This window comes from Nyctibius grandis, chromosome 21, assembly GCF_013368605.1.
Source record: "Nyctibius grandis isolate bNycGra1 chromosome 21, bNycGra1.pri, whole genome shotgun sequence".
NCBI lineage: Eukaryota > Metazoa > Chordata > Aves > Nyctibiiformes > Nyctibiidae > Nyctibius > Nyctibius grandis.
In genome coordinates this window covers 7,890,312-7,911,814 of record NC_090678.1, presented here as the reverse complement: position 1 = coordinate 7,911,814, position 21,503 = coordinate 7,890,312, and the positions used below count along the sequence as shown (strand labels likewise).

At 45.8% G+C, this 21,503-nt stretch overlaps 2 protein-coding genes across 5 annotated transcripts in view; both read right to left on the bottom strand.

Annotated features, from left to right (window-relative positions):
• Positions 1-181: 181 nt before the first annotated feature.
• On the bottom strand, positions 182-4,741 carry FASLG (Fas ligand). The gene is made up of 4 exons (XM_068417006.1): positions 4,352-4,741; positions 3,918-3,963; positions 1,981-2,034; positions 182-1,531 (listed from the first exon to the last, which is right to left on the bottom strand). Exons 1-4 carry the CDS (start codon positions 4,739-4,741, stop codon positions 1,137-1,139), a joined length of 885 nt encoding a protein of 294 aa, XP_068273107.1. The 3' UTR covers positions 182-1,136.
• A 10,059-nt stretch (positions 4,742-14,800) lies between these two features.
• Positions 14,801-21,503, bottom strand: part of SUCO (SUN domain containing ossification factor) — a 43,275-nt gene continuing 36,572 nt past the window's right edge. For 3 of the 4 annotated variants that reach the window (XM_068417000.1, XM_068417001.1, XM_068417003.1), the window contains 5 exons: positions 20,590-20,694; positions 18,630-18,784; positions 18,180-18,271; positions 16,917-16,972; positions 14,801-16,762 (listed from right to left, as the gene is read on the bottom strand). In XM_068417000.1, the coding sequence (XP_068273101.1) occupies positions 16,316-16,762; positions 16,917-16,972; positions 18,180-18,271; positions 18,630-18,784; positions 20,590-20,694 (855 nt within the window). In that variant the 3' untranslated portion in view covers positions 14,801-16,315. The remainder of the gene's footprint in view (positions 16,763-16,916; positions 16,973-18,179; positions 18,272-18,629; positions 18,785-20,589; positions 20,695-21,503) is intronic. The other variant, XM_068417002.1, reaches the window with a different exon arrangement.

Here is a 21,503-nt window from a genome sequence, read left to right as displayed (position 1 = left end):
CTGCTGGAGAAGGAGCGGGGTGCTGGCCCCTGATCACAGAGGCCTTCAGGGCTTTGGCCACTGCAGAAGCCTGCTGCTACAAATGAGGAGAGGACAGTGCCACTTACTAGAAAAATATACCTTTATTTACCATCTGTGTTTTGCTCAGGAGAGAATATCCCATGACAGGAGGGTCAGCTGAAGCCATGCCGCTGATGGTAAACAGCACACCCCCACCTGCACCATGCAGGGAGTGGCAGGACCAGGTCTCCATGGGGGACCCTGATGTGTCAAAAGGGCAGGAAGGGGGTTAGACATGCTGCCTTCATCTCAGGCCCCACTGTCCTCCAGTGCAGTGTTGCTCAGGTCCTGTCAGCAGAGCATGTGGCCTCCCCGCCAGGCTCATCACTGCAGCGCGGTCACAGTTTCTCTCCGGGGTCAGGATCCCCTTCAGGGAACCTCTGCTTCTGGCACGTTCCTTTCAAGGCAGTCAGGATGAGTTAAATAAAGGGGTTGGGGGACATTTTCTGGGATAGGAACGGTCGATAACTTAACGCAAAATGAACATATCACATGTAATAAGCCAGCTAGCAGGCAGGTGCCTGTCGTACAGCAGTCACAGTGCCAAGTGCCCAGGCAGGGTGGCCAGCCGTGGCTCAGCACGGGCAGTTGAAGCCTCCACACTACTCACTCACACAGCACTGCCTGTGGTGAGGCACAGCACGGCCCAGGCACCCACAGCCCTGGCTCAGGGGGCCTCCTCGACGCCCACCGGCTGTCCCTACACGCCTGCTGGCCCAAGCTCACCAGAGCCATGATACCATGTGAGGCCCCTGGCACCAGCATCTTCGCAGGTAGCAGGTAGTGAGTTTCAATGGGGTCTTCAGCACACTATGTTTTGAGTTTGTTGGTTTTTTTGGTGGGAGAAAATGTGCGATTCAGTTTGGGTTGATTCAGTACAGCCCCAGTGCTTCTCAGAGGTTCACTTTCAAGTCTTTACCAGTTGCTTGACCCCTCTCATGCTGAAGGCCAAAACATGGTTTCTTGGTGGCCTTTGTGGTGCGAGACGCTGGCTTGGCCACTGCTGCTCAGGCAGCACTCACCCACTGTGCATCCTAGTGTGTGGGGGACTGGCAGCCATGTTCCAACAGCCCCATTTAAAGCTTAAATAAGCCAAAGAATGTCTTTGATTCCTCAAAACTAACCAGAGCAATTCTGGAGACATTGACATGCAAACTGTCCATCTTCCTGAGCTTGAATAAAGCCCCCAGATAGCTTTTCCGTGCCCATGTTTTCTGACTCGTACAGTAGTTGATGCCTTTGTCCTCCATCAGCACATTGCTGCCCGGTGAGGCCGGGTTTTTCTTGTAGACAATGTGAGTCAACATCTGGTTGCTGCAGACGCTTCCCCGGAAGAGCACGTTGGAGTACACGAAGTACAGGCCGGTCTCGTTGATGACAAGGCCCTGATCGCGGTACTGAATGCCGTGGGTGAAGGCATGGCCAGAGATGGGTTCCCACTCCAAAGGGAGGTCCCGCTGGGCAGGGTTCCCTGGAAGCCAAAACAAGAGGAAAAAGTGCAGTAAGTACAAGCAGTTGTGTGTTTTTTCCTCAAGTCACACCCCACGTCACAAGTAGTCAACAGTTCTCCAAGCCCTTGTCTGCAGCATGGAAAGTCCACCCTGACCTCGCGCTGGTGGGAGCTCTCACCTTCACCTTGCTCAATGACAGCCACTTGTGACAGCCTTCCGCCCCACACTCTCCAGGTGCAAACCAACAACCAAACCAAAAAACAGAGCCCTCACTGAGAAGCCTAAACAAGGGGAAGATTTTAGCTGTGGAGTAACTTCCCGCTGTCAGAGCGGCACACGTGTTACCAAAGGAAAATAGGAAAGCCTGTGTGAGGTGGGCTCCTCTCAACTATGACCATGCCACCCTCTCACCCCAGCCACGTCTGCCCTATCCCCTGCTCCCAGATCTTGCTGGCCCCTCAGCACATACCTGTTAAGTGTGCTGCCTTCCTCGCTTCCTTTTTCATTGACTGCTCCTTCTGCCCTGCACAAAAATAGGGAAGGCATCAGCCATATGTTCCATGGAGAAGCCAGCCCAGAGAGCAGAAGGAAGGCAACCACAAAGGTGAAATGGGGCAGATTCAGAGCTGCACAAGGCACACAAGCACCATGACAGCACAGTGAAGCAGAGCAGTGTTTGGGCAAACATTGCAGGGCAAGAGAAGGAGTTAAATAGGAAGAGTTGCACCAAAGGACCCAGATGTGATCAAAAGCAAAGGGAAAGAGCAAGGAGAGCTTTCATCTTAAAATGGCTCAGTTGGTGAGTGCAAGCAGAGGCCACTCTCTCAGTGTGTAGGAGAGGGACAATACTGTCCCTTTACCCAGCATCTCCAGCCCATGCCAAGGTGACTGCTCACGTCCTGTCATAGCTGAGCCTGCTCCATTGCTCTCCTCCAGTCCAGCAAGACCAAGGGCAGATGTACCCATGGCAGTGGACTTCTGTCCGCTGAATACCAACTCTCCTTAAAACTACATCAGAGAAGACACTTGAGACATCCTGCAAACCATCCCACTGGCCGGGCAGCCCTTGTCCTCAGAGAGGCAGAGCACAGCTGGGAAAGTTCTGCCTTCCCTGGAGGACTCAGTTCGCCTTGGAGAGATGGGCCAGTTACAGTGGCTCGGTATTTGGATCCCATCCCACTCCATCCTTCCCTTCTTCTCAGCATCTACTTCCAAGCATCATGTTCTCAAATTTTAGAAGCAGCCTTTTCTTTTCTCAAGTCAAATTTTCCTCTCCCACTTCTCCTTTGCACTATTTCCCTGGCTCACTTTATTTATCCATCCCCCTCAAGAAATTCAGGGTTACTAGTTATGACTTATGTTCACCTACTGCTAAAGTAGCCTGTGATCAGAGCACTGAGCATCCCGTTTAAATGACAGCTCCCCTTCCTCTAAGCAATAGATTGCAAAATTTATTGATATGGGAGCTGATGGGAACCAGGACTTCCCTTTCCAGAGAATTTTGCTATATCCAAATTTGCTTTCATTATCAGAACAAACTTGAAAAGAAGTTAATTTTCCTACTAACCAAAATCCTCAAGGGAAAAAAAATCTTTTCAGATCTAGGAAAAATTTTCAAGAGCTGAAAATTTCTTCCCAACTTGGCCATCTTTAAAAAGGGATATCCTCACTGATAACATTACCATGGAATGTAAAAGTAAAATAATAGTTTGGAAGTTCAAAAGATGATTTTTAAATTGTTCCATTCAGATTAAACCTCTTTAGCTTTTTCCTAAATGAAATTTAGAAAAATTGGCAGGTTCTTGTGGAAAGTTTCAATTTCACTGAAATGACATTTCTAAAAGAAAAAACCCCACATATAATCAGGCTCTTCTCAACTAGCTTTGGCTGCAGTGAGACCTTGTACCAGAAGGATTTAGGAAAAAGTAAGTTGCACTCTCAAGGGTGGGAGTGAATCCCCCACCCCCAAATGAAATGAAACCCTTCACATCCTCCCAAAATCTTAAGAGCAAGGAGAGAAAGAAGTAACATGTGCAGTGCCCGTCTCCATTCTCCTCCTTCCATTCATGTTGTTGCTGTATGTTAGGACAGACAGAAACTCACTTTTACAGCTGCGTACCCCCGGTACCGCTGCCCCCCTGGGCCTGGGAAGCCCCAAGGTAGAGGCACACTGTCCCAGAAGCCTGTGGCTGACACCTCTAAGCCCTCCAGCAGGCAGGGTGAAGGACCCCTTCCCCACACCCCAGAGATAAAGTTCTTTTTCCAGCCAAGCAAGCGAAATCAGCACTTTCAGAGCACTGAGCTGCAACCCTGACTTTGCCCCCTGACAAGGAAGGGGAAGAGTTTGACACGAGCATTCACACACGCTAACACAGAGGGGTTCCTCCTCTATGTACATCAACTCACCTATGAGTTTCTCCAAAGCTGGAGGAATGTGTTCAGTGCTGGCAGACTGTCAAAAGAGAAGAGTGACAAGATGTCTTAGCCAAGTGAGAGCATAAGGGCATCATCTAAAGCAGCCAAGGACTATCTCTGACAGTGGCTAGTTCTGGGTGCTCATGGCAAGCTGCAAAGTGCTAAGGAACAGACAGGGAGAGAGACCTTGCAGCACTCAGAAACATGCAGACATCCAGATATGTCAGTCACCAATAGAGCAGTCCCCCACAGTAATAAGTAACCCCACTTACACTGGCATGGCAGACGTTTAAATGCCACCAGTCTGCCCCTTGGGGAGTTTTGCACCACCTGAACACCTCAGACCCAATTTTAAGTTTTTTCTTTTTTTTTTTTTTTTTTTCCTGTTTCCCCAGAGCCTCTGTGACCAGCCAGGCAGATCTCACCTCTCTGAGTTCAGCCAGTTCCTTCTCCAGGTGATAAATCTGGAACATGCTCAGCCCCACTCCAGTGAGGGCCAGCAGGATCAGCAAGGAGATCACCAGGAAGCCGACGCTCCTCCTTTCCCTGTTGGGCCTTGGCTTTCTCCTCCTGTCCGGTACTGGTGGTGGGAAAGGAGCAACGGGGGGTGCCGGGGGGCAGGATGTACTTGTGTTGGTACAGCCATCCACCCAAAAGATCTGGGGGTACACGTAGTTCAAGTTCTGCTGCATTGCCGGGAGCTGGATGGGCTGGACGTGCCTGGTGTGATCTTCTGTATGGGAACCAAAAACAGCTGGGGCTGTCCCAGACTGAGCCCTGGGGGAAGACCCAGCTCTGCCTTTATACGCCTGCATCACTCCAGCAGCGAACACCCAGCTCAGATGCTGCAACTCTATGAAAGCCTCAAGTATCAATAGCAAACCCCAAAGAGCTTCCGCCCTCGGCTGCAAGTGCGGGGCACCCGCCTGCTCCTCCCACACCGAGGCAGCACGCACGCAGCGGGACCAGCCCGGCAGCACGCTGCGCTCGCTCAAAACCGTGCTTGGCAGCTGGGCTTGGGAAGAAGGTGCACTCAGCAGCAAAGTGCTTGCAGGGCACGCGAGGGCTGCGCTGCCGGCCAGGGGTTGAGTAATCAGCCCAGCGCACACCCACCAGCCAACCACCCTTTCCAGCAGCCCACTCGGGCAGAGGCAGCTGCTTTTCCACTGTGGTGTCCTGGACCATGAGCAGAGGGAATGAAAAAAAAAAAATCTCTCCTGCTTCTGGCATCCTGCACAAAAGGGGAGAAGCAAAGCTGAGGACTCTTCCCCTTGGCGGAAGGATGACAACCTGATCCCAAGTGCAGCTGTGGGTACTGGGGAATCGCTTCATTTCACACAGGACAAATTACTTAGTGCTGTCTGTTGCACAACCCACCTTCTCCTTCGCTGCTCCACAGGGCACGGATCCTGAGACACAGAGCCCTGGACACAGACACTGTCCCACTGTGATAAAAAACAGCCTACCTGAGAAGAGGAAGACATTGCCTGTGCTGCAGCCTCAGCAGAGCTGCCCCAGCGTTAACTGCCAGAGCAGGGCCAGCTCAGTGGGCTGCCTTCACCCACCCCAAATCACTGCGGGGCACTGGCCAGGCTGAACCAGTAGTGTGCTGTAATGTGGGAAACACACAATGCCTTGGGGCACAAGCAGGCTCTTCTGGCACCTTCTGCTGCCCCTCTTGCCTTTGCAAAGACTATCTCCAATCCCACAGTCCTCTTCTAACCTAAGAAGCCTTAGAGAGGCAAGGACTTTTTTATCAGTCTCTTCAGGTCAATGCTGAGCACTGCAGCAGGACCTAACCTGGCTGAATAACTGGTGATTAAAGCCTGGGGTAGACACAGTGCTACTCATCTTGGTAGAATTTCTCTTGCCTTCCAAGAAAGGATCCAGAATTCAGGCCATGCTGCAAGGACCAGCACTTACAAGAGCTCATTACAAAGTCATAATGAAGAGATAGAGGGACATATCCACTCCTCAACTTCCATTCCACATTGACTGCAGATTTCTAGACGGGGGCAATGAGATTTTCCCACAGATTTACAGCTGCACACAAGTCATTATAAACAGCAGCTCTTCCATTTTACAGACCTACGCTGGAGTGTGTATTTGTACGGGGTCGTGTTTAAAAAAAGGAAATGCTTAATACAAGAACAAACTGGAGATTTGTCTCCTCTGTGGCTGAAGGAAGAGATCCCAGCACTCAGGCTTTGATCTTGAACATCAAAACCGAGGTCAGAGAACAGCATGCTTTAACAACATATGCACACTTGTTTCTCCAAAGCAAGGGCTTAGCTTTGCCTCCAACCACACCAATAAGTCAGACGTGTCCTCAAAGCCTTGCCTGCACCACCAGACACCCCACTGCTTTTTGAAGATGTTCACCACAGCCGTTTGCTGCAGCAGTGATCCACAGCACAAGAGGTTTCAGCAACCCATCTGTCTCTTCCTCGTACTTCTAGGTTTCTGACATAAAAGACACAGAAAAAACATAAATCCAGCTCCAGCAGTTCAAGCATGGTCATGTCTATCCTCGCTCAGTCCTCCCCTCTGCATCCCAGAATGGCGCTCCCCAGGCAGCCCAAGGACGGGACCTCATCCACTCCTACGATCATTACAAGAGAGGGTCACACAGGGGCTGGGCTCAGCTCCGCACCTCCCGTGCCACGCGGTGAGCTCCAGCCTGCTAGCCAGTGCTGGGCACGGAGAAAGAGATGCCTCCAAGGCACAGGGAGCCAAGAGAGGCAGCAAGACTGTTGGGCAAGCATCTCCTGCCAGCACACCCTCCAACACACCACCTGCGCAGCACCCCGGCCCTGTTGCTGTCACAGGTGCCTGAGCCACATGTGGGGGGGACTCACCATCCACTCGAGCTCCTCACTCAGCAGTCAGTGCCCGCATTCCCTTGCTCTCAGAGCAGTGAGCACAGTGTGCCTGTGGCTCTTTGCAACACAGAGATGGATGTCAGGGAGTTCCCGTTTCTTTAATGCCCTCTGTGGCCCATTCAGCTGCTGTAAAATACAATGATGGCTCAGGGAGCAGGGACTGAAGTTCAGGACTTCCTCAAAGTTGATGGCATCACTGACAAGCATGTCAGAAGTCATCGAGCACACAGCTTTGCCTGGAGAGGATCCACTCTCAAATTTTTTCTGACACTGTTTAATGCAGAGAGCTCATCTTGGTGGGATTGCAGGCACAGTAGCAGTCTCCCTTAAATGTCAGAAGTGTACTTATTTCTCACCCACTGCTTCCTATTTTCACAAAGATGCTTTTTTTTTATGGGTGGGAGGACAGAGACGATGAAACCAATGAAAGCCATTGCAGCCACGTCTGCTGCATCTTCTCTTTCAGGTGCTCAGATCAAGAGCCTGCTAATACCACATGTTGTGGCAAGACAAAGATTGGGGCTATTTTACCATCAAAGGATCATTTTTGGTGCACAGCGTGCTTTCGGAGACCTCTCACTTCCTAGCACACTCTACTGTGCTGGTCCTGCTGTCAACTCCCTCCGTTTCCCCCATCACCACCTTCAGAGATCACCAAGATGATACACGCTGGAAGACAGTGGCAAGCGGGGCTGTGTCTGTGCAACACGTTATGATGCCTGCAGGCTCTGCATTCTGCTGGCTTCCTATTGCTCAGGCAACACACAATATTAACAGGACTCTTGAAATAATAGTGGGACAACTTGCTGTAGGTAGGCACTTAAGTCACATGAATCTATTTTGCTAGAAGGCCCAGAGCCAGAATTTAGACAAGGTTGAGTTCTCCTAAAATATGGTGCAAGGACAGCTGGGCAGGAAAGGAGAATGTAAGAAGGACAAAAGGGGTGTTCGGTTTGTCTATGTGCCTCCCTAATCCCCCTCTTCACCCAGTCTGCAAGATGCACACTCTGTTCTCAGCATCCTTATTATGTCATTTGAACAGGAGGGAATATTTTCAAATGGAAACACCTTCCATACCCTTTATCAGAGAATGGATCCCCTTTGCCAAAACCAACAAAAGGCAAGCACAGTTACACAGAGAGAAAAAGAGGACTTGCTTAGAAGAACCCCCTCCATCCCCACCTCGCCCCCAGAGGACAGGTGGGAGCTCTTATTAACGATACACACTATTATGCTAAAGTTTAAGTTGACAGCAGAGAGAATCAGCCAGCAGCTAAAAGTTTGTATCAGCAGATTTAAGGACAAAAGGATGACCTGCTGGAAATACAGCAGAGAAAGCAGGACTTGAACAATGATCCAGATCTAATACTTGATAGAAAATAAAATTTTAAAAAACCATAAGTGTGAACTGCTGTGTAGGAGAGGCTCTCATCAGGTTCTGGACAGAGTCAGATATGTGTCTGTCTGAAAGTGATTAACAAATATTTCCTATTACACTAGTGACTAGTGGAAATGCTAAAAAGCAACTATTGAAAGCCCCAGGGCTGCGTAAATTACACCCAAGAACAACTGAAGAAGTTGAGAATCATTCGCATTCAAAAAAACAGGATTCAAAACATTAACCCGAGATAGCAAACAGCCTCGGCAACTTTTTGCAGTCCCAGGCTAAACTGTGACATCAGAGCCAGGAGAGGCAACTGCTGCAAACCCAGTAAGGATCAGCCACAGCTGGCAGAAGAGGTGGCACCCAGTAACACTCACTGATGGGTACAGTGGAAAGAGTAACTGAGAGCACCATCCAGGACAAGGCTTTTGATTTTCCACGAGGATTGTCCTCAACACAGCACTATTTCAACACCTTTACCACAGACCTGGAGAAAACCAAGCAAAATATTACACCAGTAATATTTGCAGATTAAAATAACTAATAAGAGATCCTAAGAAACCATGAGGACAGAGAATTTAGTGAGAAGAAAACAAGCCTAGAAACAAAGACTGCAGATCAAACTGTTTAGACAGCAAATAACATCCTAGAAAGAAAACACAGTTCTGAAACTGATAGAGGGGCTACTGACAGGGACGTGAGCTTCCAGCAGGGCAAGCCCACAGGCTCCCATAGGTATGGGCTCACATATAGCGCTAGACAGTTACAGACAGTTCCAGAACCCACATTGCAAGTTTATGTTCAACTTCAGAGGGGCTCAGGAAGAAGTTGCAACAACTGCCAAAGGCATTCAGCTTGGTCCATTCAGGAGCAGATTGGCAGGGAGAGAGGGACAGTGTGTGAAAAACCTGTATAAAGAGGGACGATTTCCAGAAACAAAAGGCTCTTGAATCTCACAGAAAAAACCTTCCCAGGGAGCCACTAACTGGGAGCCAAAGCTGAAGGAGTTTCTGCAAAAAAAGACATGGATTTTTGACTGAATGTTGGAATGGATGCTTGTGAGAAGTGCCTCCCAAAGGTAGCGGGACCTCCATCCACTGAAGCCTTCAAGGGGCATGGAAGGCACCAGAACTCACCGAGCCTTTGCAGGTAGCGCTGACATCTCAGTGTCATTTCTTAATTACATGTTTTTTGTTTGGGTTTTTTTTGTTTGGGTTTTTTTTTTTTTTTTTTTTTTTAACAGCTCAGTCTCACAGACAAGAGTGATGCTTTTCATTTCCTCAGCAACTGCTCTCTTTGCTAGAAGCATTTGCAGCACGTGTAAAGCCATATCTTGGTGCCAGCAGCTCACAAGGGAGACATTCACATCTTCACACTCAAGAGCAGGTTTCAAAATCCATTTCTAACAGCTCTGGCCTGGTGTTGCAGTGCTTAACATGGCCATATTCAAGTGAGCAAGGTCCTCTGTTCTCTCCTTCACCACGACCCCAACAAGCAGGCAGCAGCCCTGGGTTCAGCAGAAGAGGTACAGGGCTCTGACCCAAGGCAGGGGAGAATCCAAGCAGGGAAGGAGCCAAAACAGCTGAGAAAAAGAGGAAGAACTGAAAGCAGCAGAGTTAGATTTTATTCTTTTTGTGTCTGTAATAAAAGCAAGGAAATGGGGTACAGTGGTTATGAGGTAATGGCATCTGTTGCTTGAACATCCGAGAAAGAGAGAAGCAGGTCATTTCACAGCATACAATAGATTAGTCATGGGAGAAAATGGAAGAAGGTGTTGTGGCTGCTCAGAGGTTGTGAGGAAGACCACAGCGAATGTGCAGATGTTGATTTCCTGTCGTCCCCAGTGACGGTTGAGAACTGCATTTACAAGCCCTTCAGGCAGATCCATGCCCTGCCCCAGGCTGCCAGCACAAAGCCAGCCTTGGCCCTGGAAAATGCCAGCTGGCTCTGCTGGCCCATGTGCCCTAGTCAGTATTTGGCAGTTTTATTCCTTCCTAGGAGCAGCTGTTCTCAGCCCATTAAAAAAACCCCACCCAAACCAAAAAAAAACCAACCAAACAAACCCAACAACAGAACCACCCAAGCTCTACCTTGAGATCCCTACTGAGTCCCACCAGGATCACACCTCAGCTCTGTGTCACTGAGCAAATTCAGGCCCTCCGGCATCAGTCTGGCATACGGAGAGCCCCACACCAGATGTGCCCATCTCATTGCACAAGCACCTTGACACCAGTGACCCACATCAGCCCACTTCCCAAAACCCTGAGGGACTTTCAGCAGACTTTCCTGGGATTAAAGTTCGAGCTACAGGTGGTTTCATGGGCAACGTACACAACCTTGACATTTCAGCAGTAACCGTGTCAAATTATGAGTAATAGAAGATATTTGCTGCAAGTTCACAGAGGGCCCAGCAGCTGGATGTAGGCTCTTGCCATCACATCTAACAAAGGAAAAAACAAGCCTCAAGATGGCAAACATTTCTTTTCCATTTCTAAGTCCACAAAGTGCAGAGCTAACTTCATCTCCACTCCCTGCCAAAAGCCATATCTCTAATCTGTGACTTAATTAGTGACTCTAATGAAAAGCAGCACGGACAAGACCAGTTGCAGCTCCCAGGCCACATGTCCAATACAAGAGACAGCAGTAAGGCAGCAGAGAACTCCTTGGTAGCTTCTTTTAAAATTACTATTCTTAAATTAGAGAAAGGATACGTAAGAAGGATTCACAAGTTTCACTATCCTTTCCTAAGCTAACACGTTTTATCTAAACATGCTCTGGGAACACTAATTCTTCTCGAGCTGTTACAAACCCCAGTAATGTCTTCAGCAGCACCTGATGCTGTTTGACACTCAGGGTTTCCAGGAGATGAGACACACTGCTCAATGGCCTACCCACAGCACTTTGTGGTCGGGGCTCTACACTTTAATTGTTCCAAATGAAGTGGAACATGTTGGTACCTAATTAAGTGAAGCATGCTAAGCTGTTCCGTCTTGTTTCAGCTCACACTGTAACTTGGCAAAAGCAGAAGCCACGCAAAGACACCTTATACTTGAGTTCTCTACTTACCAATACCACACAGCTGGTAGAGTTTGCATATTTTAAAAATATTGGATTTCCACTCTGATGCTTAGTGTAGATAACCTAAATACCTTATTTTGGCAAACATGGCTACTAAATCACTTATACAACACGTATGTTGGTGACTGTCCATCCTCTCACAGAAACCTTCATGTTGCTTAAATATTTTTTGACCTTGGGCTCAAGACCTGCCCAAGGACTGCAAGAATGCCGACCTCACTACTGCACACACGTGCCGGCTGCTTGGTGTTTTACACCAACAACTGTCCAACCTTACTATGCGATATCACAAGGGGAACTAGGCCTTCCCTTTAAGTATCCACACCACCACAGGAATTCGTCAAGATTTATCAGTTGTCTTCATTAGAAACTATTATCTCTATATAAAGATTATGACCAATTTAAGAGAGACTTGATTTCACCAGAGAATCAAGTTTTGAAAGCTAGAGTCAGTGTGACATTAATAAAACTGGAAGTAAAAAATGACTCAAGAGCCCACAAGAAAGGATAATATTAAGCAATAAGAAGTTGACATTAAGAGCCTTTTTTTTTTTTAAAAAAAAAAACCTCACGTGGTTACAAATAATTAAAAGCAGCAAGGCAGCAGCAGGCGGAAGCTGTGGTTCAAACTCCAGTCTACTGCCAGAACAAACACTCTCAAGTCTACAGTAGCACAATCAGCTCCATCAGTTCCTTCAGGTCATGGAATCATGGAATTGTTTTGGTTGGAAAGGACCTTTAAGATCATCAAGTCCAACCATTAACCTAGCACTGCCGAGCCCACCATTAAACCGCGTCCCTAAGTGCCACATCAACACATCTTTTAAGTACCTCCAGGGATGGTGACACAACCACCTCCCTGGGCAGCCTGTTCCAATGCTTGACAATCCTTTCGGTGAAGAAATTTTTCCTAATATCCAGTCTAAACCTTCTGTGGCATAACTTGAGGCTGTTTCCTCTCATCTTATCACTTGTTACCTAGGAAAAGAGACCAACACCCACCTTGCTACATCCTCCTTTCAGGTAGTTGTATAGAGCGATAAGGTCTCCCCTCAGCCTCCTTTTGTCCAAACACCCCCAGTTCCCTCAGCCACTCCTCATCACACTTGTGCTCCAAACCCTTCATCAGCTTCGCTGCCCTTCTTTGGGCTCTCTCCAGCACCTCAATGTCTTTCTTGTAGCGAGGGACCCAAAACTGAACACAGGATTTGAGGTGGTGGCTTTCTCAGCGGCTGAAGCATAACCTATGCTTTGATTGGGAAGTTCAGACCTAGACGTAGCTGAAACGGTTAGGTAACATACGGAGGAGAATGTGAAAGTCACTCCTTGGCTGACATGCACCAGTAGTGACTCTGTGATAGACGTGCGTTATTCACAGGAGTCATTGCTGCTAACAGCCATCTCCGCTAACCCAGCACAGAAAACCTAGGCTGACATTTTTCACATGACCCAAGTTTCTGTTAGCCAGATACTTAAAACACTAGAAAAGTCTGCACTGCACACAGTGCCTGGGCTCCCCATCACACCAGCTGAACTCACACAAGCTCCTGTTGACTCACAGCCCACAGGCAGCAGTTCTTAGGAACAATAAGTAGCTTTCAGGAAAGTGAACCTACACAGCCCATGACAGCATTTATTCTTTACATTCCTTTTGGGGTACACTTTCCGAAGTGGGAGTGCTGTGCGGCGTTCTCAAAGCAGTCTTGAAACATGGGAGCCGCAGTGAGAAGCGTTTCTGGCCCTGTGTCATCTACCACTTACAGCACCTGCCACATGTCCGGTGTGAACTAGAAGCCACGTGGCCTCAAGCCATATTCTCACCACAGAGCTCTGTCCTGCCCATTTAGGATACGTGTTATTCCCATGGCACGTTTCCTATGTGTTCATTACACAGCAAGTTTTATCGCTGAGACCTTTCCACAGAAAGCAGCAACTCCTTAGATCTACATCATGCCCAATTTTTAAAATCCACAGAGAGAGAGCAGGGTATCAAAGGACTGTTTCAGAAGGCATTTAGTTTCACATCTGAAATTGTTAACTTAGAAATTTGAACATGCTTGGAATTTAAACACACACAACCTACTCGGACTTACCAACATTTAAGGTATAAACCAGATTGTATCAGCAGAGTGCCAGCAAAAAGGGATTTGAGTCCAATGCTAAGTATCACCTTCCCAAGAGAGAACGGGGATGTACACATAAATGCTTTTAAACTAACACAATACACTCCCCCCTTGCATGAGGAAGCGCTGAGGAGTGCTGCTAATTCCTCAACTGTCATTTCCAAGGGATCTTCAAGGACTGCTCACCAGTGCTGTGGGGTCATCCACTCTAGGAAGCCAACGTACGCAGGACAAAGTAAGAAGTTGTCCACTACTGCAAAACAGAAACGGATGAGGAGGAAAGTTTCTGGCCATCCATGGAACCGCTGCTTCCACGAAAGGCAATCCTTGTCCCAGAGCTATGTGCTCACGCTGTATCGTTGATACATATATAATGACCACCACCATCTTTGGTTTAACTTCAGTTTCACAACCAAATTTCCTTTCATCCAATGCTGACGGGCCAGCTAGAACAAAGCAAAAATAAACCCGTTAGAGACACATTTGTTGCCTACATATTGCATCATGACTCATTGGGCCTCATTCTACACCCATTGGCATATTCTAGGTCTGTCAGTCTTTGGTTTATAGCCAGGTAGTGAAGATGGGCTGTTCTAAGAATTCAGTCATGTCCAGCTTCAGCTGATTCTTACTGACGAGAACAACAGCACAGTGACTGCCAGGGCAGTAAAGGAAAGCACGCTTCCTACAAGTGATGTAACAAGAGGAAGGCCAGTAAATAAAAAACTCCACACCACAAAAAAAACCCACACACCCAAAAACACCACACCCCCCCCCAGCAAAGCCCACACTCAATTGCTTCTTAAATCATAGCGCTGTGATGAAATAGTCTTGAGGCACCCAAGCGAGAAACTAGTGCTGGGGAGGTCTCATTCAACAAGAGAAGTACATGCTGGACAGCTGGCGAATTTGGCATTTGGTTGCACGCAGTGCTGCTGTGCTTGCTAGAAGTAAGTTAGGAGGAAGGGACCGGTAAGGGGCAAATGTCAAGCTAAAAACTCTGGTCTGAAATGACAAATTACTATCTAACTCTTTTAATGGCCTTTTATATCCTTCACAAACCTCAGCGCTGAGTACTAAGAGGTAAATTCATGCAGTCATTCTCACAGAAAGCTACCACTTCTAAGGATCCCCCAGGTCAAGACATGAACTTTTCTAGCAGTTTTACACGGCCACAACTCCCAAGCTTTCAGACAAAGCATCACTCAGCCTTCAGCTTCCCTCCTCCCACCCTCCCTATTCTTTTTTTAAATAGACAAACACATCTAGGCTAACAAATGAGTTTATGATCTCCTTATTATGGCCCAAAGGCCCCCAAGTCCTAGTCGTGGACTAAAGTTTAAAGACTAGTCATTCTCAAAGAATTTAAGTCACAAGTTTCATTTTCAAAGGAAAAACACCAGTAAATTAAAGACAAAGTGTTCAGATTTATTTGGAAATTCACAGTTTCTAATGGCACTACAGGTCTGTAGTTACATACTCTTGTTCCACAACATTGTATGCTGCACTCAGGTGGTATGTATTTTTCTGATCCAGGTTTGAAACCCTTCTGAATTCACGTTCAACACATCTGGTTCATGTGCTCTGACTGGCTAATTGTGCAGATCAACTCCAAAAGTATATCACCTTAAAGTATTCATAAACTAACAAGAAAGCAGCAAAAAAACCAAAGGCTTTAAATAAGTCACATTACATACAATACCCAGGAAAGGCATTAGGTCTGTTAAAAAGGGTACCACTAAAAGTGCTCAATAAGTTAACTTATTTTTTACAACGTGAACCTGTAACACCAGTCAAAAGGAATAACCTTTTGTCCCACTCGCTCAGATACACACTCAACATTTTAGCAATCACACATCCTATAGTATCCAAATATACAGTCACAGTCAAAATAAAAAAAACACTTGGATATGAAAATACCAACCATACAAACACTGCACATTTGTTAGCCAATACAAAAGCAAACTTTATGGAAATACCCACTTTGGACCAGCCTGACTGGTCAAACCTCAAGGCTTTGCAAACTCAACACATCCAGAGCTGGCTCGGAGAACGGCCCAGCTGCACCAGCTCACCCTCACATTCTTCAGCTCAGCTTTTTCCTGAACTCTCAGCACAGAAACAGGGAGCCTTCCCCATCACTTCCTCCAGAGAACTACGGCAGGCAATTTAGGTAACAAACACATTCATCAGCCTAAGACCCCGTCGTCCACAGGAAATCCTAAGGAGCCACTGTCATTCATTTAGTACAGCAGGCTACAGCTCTGATCTGTAACTGAAGGTGGAAACAAACGCAATTACCATCCCTAGGGAGGTATTTCCCTCAACCGAGTTTGCAAAACCAGAATCTAGTCAGGCAAGTCCATCTGTTAGTATTTTTACAGTATCCAGTCCACATTACTGAGTCCAGCCAAAGGCCAACACATGTCCCTTTACAGCACTGTAGTGTTGCATCTTCAAAAAAAGCTAGAGAAATTACAAAAAAAAAAAAAAAATCAAATGACAAACAATTGTATCTCCCCTCTTCCAGTGGCATTATAAATAGACAAAAGGCACATAAATATGGGAAGGTGCAAGAAATAGGAACAAAGCTAAAGGAAGAGGATTAGGCTTTTATCCCTATTCCACCCAACAAACTGGGCTTCAAAAAATCTCTGCCCCAGGAACTGTGAAAAAAAACCTTTATAAAACAAACCCTGCCCTCCCTCCCCCCAAGCTCTTCTCATAGGAAATTATCAGCCTCGTAAAGCTGCAGCTTATCGCCAAGATTGACACAATCCCATCTATTTAAAAAGGCAGAAACCAAATTTCTGAATACTTTCCAATTAGTTGAGCTCTTCGTCTCCCACTATCCTCCCACAGAATACCACAGACTGTTCTCAAACGAACAAACACTCTCCTGTTTGAGAAGTTCAGCTAGTTTTAGATGTGTCCAGAAACTGCCGTGACACCAAGCGTTCCCACTGGTATATCTTTGTTTCCTTTGATTATGTCTTGCAGGCTTGGCATTGACCCTGACTTAGTCTGTATTAGAGTTTTTATGAGCTTCCCTTGGTCTGAAACTTTCGACCGTCTTCGTTTTATAGCCCTCTTCTCAGTTTTTGTCTTTTGGGTCTGTCCGTTGCACAGACTCGTACATGCTGAAATGCCACAAAAATAGGACTCCTCAGACTGCGATGATGTTTCAGAGCTTCCTTCAGATGGAGGACCCTTATACGAAGAGTGATAAACTTCCCCAATGTTAGAGAAGTCCCTCTGGTTCGTAAACGGCTTCCTTCCTTTAATTTCCCCGTTGGCCATTGGATGCAGAGGCTCTGTTGTTGGCTTAATAGTCTCTATTTTTTCACTTTTGTATTTACAACGCTTTTTCTGAAACCACAAGAGAAACAGTTAGCTTCTGGGAAGGCAACGACAGCGTAAAAACCAAGCCTAGGAAGGGGCGCAGGGGAGAGCAGCTGAGACATGCCCCACCTGCCGGCAGAAACACGCTCAGCTGGGCCTGCCCTCCCCACAGCCACTGTACCTTCTTCTCTGGGGAAAACTGCAGGGGCTCGACAATGTACAGGTCCTCTGGATCCACTGTAAGAGAGGGTACGTAAGTTTAGCAGTCCTGACACTGCCAGCTCTAGAACAACGCAATTCTAAATAAATAACAGCATGACAAAATATTCCTCTTATCACACACATTTTTGCTCCCGTTATAAGTTAACGGAGGTATAACACATGAACACCCAAAGTGAGATAGACACTGCGGAATCCATCTGTGCTGCCATGGCAGCTGTCAGTGATACACACTTGACCTCCTGCTAGATTAGGCGATAGGAGAGGTGCAGAGAACAGCCTTTGGCTAAAAGGAACAACAGTCAGCAAAAATTAGCTGCTGTGAAAACAAACTCTTACCAATAGGATGGTGTTTAACATGCAGCCTACCCACGACAGGACAGATACTAGAAGCACGTGTACCTATCAAGTACACAGATGTTCAGACTGACACAAGACCAGTCTGGCATCGTTCCATCAGGGCTTTGTAAATCATGCTTCCAAGCCAAAGCAGCAGAGAATTCAGAAAACACATGGTTTTGCAGAAAAATAGTCTACGCTTTAGCTCGTCTCTATTGCAACATGTTCCCAATGCAATCCATGAGTTTTCATGCAGGTTTATTCATAGTACAAAAACCCATGGATCAAGTTTGCTGCACCCAGAAAAGCAGTGTCAGCTGCATACTTGGCAGTTACTATAGTCTGCAACACTTTTGGTTTTGCATGATGATGATGGCCTAAGAAATCAAAATTCAGTTGTCCCGAGTGTGACATGAATATTGAAAAGACCAGATCATTCCCCATACCCAAGCCAAGATAAATAGTCTAAATTTTCTTACTACAGTTGATAAATTTGGATCCTAAGTATCTGCCAAGTTTCAGAGACAGGCTATCAGGACTTCACACTTCCCACATTCGGCATTAAAAAAAAAAATGCCACTATCTGCAAGCTTTGTAGACCCGAATGTCTGCATGGATTGCTACTAACCCCAAGAAAACATCTGTAGAGTATAACTGATAGCAAAGACAACACGTAATGTTTTAGCGTAATTTAGCACAGTTCTGTGAGTGTCTGGTAACTGGTTTGTGAACCACCTTGAACTACAGAATGTATATGTGAACTACTATAATCCAGCATACTCGGACATTAACCTGCTGTTCCATTTTCACACACTTGCAGTAACAAACACATTGTATAGCACTAAGAGTAACACCAGAGACTTGATGTACAGTATGTGAATAATACCTTCTTTACCAGCTAGCTGAAAAGACTGTGATCTGACCAGTGGAAGAGAAGTTCTTCTTTTCAAATTCATATCATCATAGGAGGAAAAACACCTAGGAAACAAAATCCACAGAGCTTTTTTAAGCATTTTTTTCTCAGGACTTTGTCATACGCATTTTTCATTAAGAAACACCTTTGGCAGAAGGACAGAATTATTGGCTGAGGTGCCCAAGAAAGCCTGGCAAAAGACACAGTACTGTATTTGCAACAAGCTACCAAGGCATGTTAAGTGTAGTAGCCCCAAAATGCTCCTAGGAGAGCATTACTACAGACAGTTATGGCTCTCTGCTGTCAACGCTGAGTTCGTGTAAAGAAGACTCAGAACTAAAGCAGAGGTGCCAGTCCCAGTGGGTTCAGGAAATATCAATAAAAGCTGCAAGAACAGTTAAGTTTCAGATATAAACACATTACCTTTTTGGGCTAGGGTAGTGATTACTTTTGGGAATTTCTGAGAGGTAATCTTCACAGAACTGAGAAGTGCTTCTGCACCGCTGCACACAAAGCGCCAAGCCCAGAATGGCACAGAGAACCAGAGAAATGACAAGGTAGGTCTGCCGATCAGAAACCTGGAAGAATTTGATACAGTTGTTAAAGACAAAAAATAATTTAATGGTACTATTCTCGTGTTTTAAACATCTTTGAAAGAACACAACTGATATGTTCTCAAGTCACTTTCCTTCAATTTCACTAAACTCTTGTTCAAATTGAAGTATTTTTTCCAGAGGTTTGATGTAGTCTATTGGCTGTGCAGCATTCAAGGACTGAAGGCTGAAAACGACTAACTGGTAACAGAGGACAAGATTTCACCAACTATGGTACTACCATAACTTAAAGCAGCAGCCACCCCTGGCAAAGAGCATTCAAACCTATCTGAAAGTAATATACTTTCCATAGGAAAATGTACTAAGAAACTAACTTCTCTGTTTTACAGTTGACATGGATGTAATACTATCTCAATTTTATGTGATGCTTTCCATCAGCTGATATTGCAGTACTTCACAGAATAAATACCATTATATTCACTTGATTCAATGGGTTTCATCTTTCTGAATACTCTTTCCATTTCACAACCTAGCAGAAGAATTTATTTTTGAGTATGTTCATTTCTGAACACTGACAGATGAAGCTTACTAGAATTATAAGGAAGCTGAAATCCAAGGGTATTTTGCAGATAATGTTTAAAAAAACTGAACTGCACAGTTGCTTTCCTATAAAAACCTATCTTAAACACACTAAGAGATCTTAGAAGTCATACAAAGACTTCACAAAAGACAAGGAACACAACTTCCCGTTTTGTAACGAGCAAACATCTCGTACTAATAGACGCGGGTGACCAGAGCTGAGTTCAGGGAAAGTCATGTGTTCAAGTTCCAGGATACTCATCTAACACACTCTTACAATCAGCACTGTCAAACCCTGTTCATCAGTGCTGTGGTTTGAACCAGGAGCTTAGCCAGCCAGGCAGTCTCACTAAGTGTTAGAATACAGCTCAAGAGATGTCTTTGGCAACATGCACAAAAAAAAAATAATAAAAAAAAGGGTCATGTTTACAGTACTGCTTGAAATCCCAGGCTGGGGAAGGTAAACATTTGAGAGAACATGTTCCTAATATTATTGCAAAGTTCCCCTAATCTCAAAATATCACAACAGCCAGAGAGGAAAGGAGAAGGGTGTCTTAGCCATGTGAGCCACCCATTCAGTAGCTAAGAGTGCAACCCTCCACATAGTCGTCTGCTATTACAGCCCAGCTCTAACAGTGGCCAGTACGCTCTTGCACACTAAACCTCCTACGGCAAAAGCCTGTTAATATTTAAGTGGGCAATTTAAGTGCTGGACACTGCAAAGCATCCCATTGTACTGAAGTTGTGTAGCAAAGCCATGCAATACAACTGGTTATATAATGCAGCAAGTGCCAGAAAAGTCCTTGAAGCATGAGCTTTACCATTCCCTCTGACACACATCAAACATTCTATATGTGCAACAAATCCCATTATTGCCATATCAGAGTCAGTGGTTAGTCTTCTAATTCCATTAAGAGTCATTTCACAGAACAATATCAATATCAGTGAACTACAAGAAGGCTGAGATATTAAGTTATTCCAGCTAAGTTTTATCTTTATCGTTAGTTCAGACTATAATCGTAGGACTGTAGTAGAAATTATTACCAATCTTGCTGTGCACAAGACAGCCCAAGCTACTCAAAATTTCCTCCCCTCCCTTGGCCAGCTGCTAAAGTATGCTGAAAGCAACACTACAGACAACTTCTCAAATGAAAAACTGCATTTAAAGACTCCAGGCCTCTTCAAATTCAGATACGTTTATGCATCCATTTCCTTTGAGTTCTCATGCCATATTGCCGAACTATAATTACCTCACGTTTTAATTCCGCCACAGTTGTTGACAGATTGGAAACTAACTGCATCATGTTGGTGAGCTGCGCTTGTAACAGCTGGATTGCTTCTGTTTGCCGCTGATCCTGTATTAAAGACAGTCATGGCCATGCTATTTAGTTGTCAGGTTCCCACTACCATATACTCTAACATGTACCGAGTCAGAGTGCTATCTGACACAGCCAGGCATTTTGTAGCCACGTGACCTATTCAGCATTGTTTTCAACACAACTGTCATCTAACATTTGAAACTGCTTAAGCAGCATTAGTCATATACACACTTAAAAACATCAATATTTTTACTTAATCAAATGTTTTGTAACATTATGCCAAGTGCATTTCATTACAGCGACTACTGCTGTCTTCATTAAAGGCAGGTTATGTAGCTAGCTCCATGGAATGACTATCAGGAAGTTGAGTACTGTCATGTTACAAAATACACATGCAGATGACCAGGCAGAGCTGAAGTCTAAGGGCTGACGCATAGCTTCTGCTCTAGGATCAGGGAGCCAGCCACTTAATGACAGGAGCTCAAGCCAGCCAGGAACAAGAACTTCGCAGCTGTCATCTCCTTCCTGCAAAGAGCCCTAACAGGATTCTTAATTCAATAAGAAATTAAGAAAGGTGAGCAGAATATTGGGGAGGTTAACCAAGAGGAGCACCTCAGACTGACCAGCATTTGATACGATTCAAAAAAAAGCAGAAAAGAGCACGCCTATGATCTCAGGGAAGTTGCGATTTTCTTCACTGTTGATGGATGATCACACTATGGGCCTGGGACTGCCCTTCAGAAATTTTCAGATAGTTTGGGATTAAGCTTGTTAAGACACATGCACAGTTGCTTTAGTGATTATTCAGCACTGCAGTTAGTGCTATATTTCACAGCTGCTCAGGA

Coding starts and splice junctions, on each gene's coding strand:
- FASLG (XM_068417006.1), bottom strand. CDS start 4,741: ATGCAGGCGTATAAAGGCAGAGCTGGGTCTTCCCCCAGGGCTCAGTCT. Junction 3,964..4,351: donor AACTGGCTGAACTCAGAGAG/GTGAGATCTGCC, acceptor CTCTTTTGACAG/TCTGCCAGCACTGAACACAT. Junction 1,532..1,980: donor GAAGGCAGCACACTTAACAG/GTATGTGCTGAG, acceptor TTTGGCTTCCAG/GGAACCCTGCCCAGCGGGAC.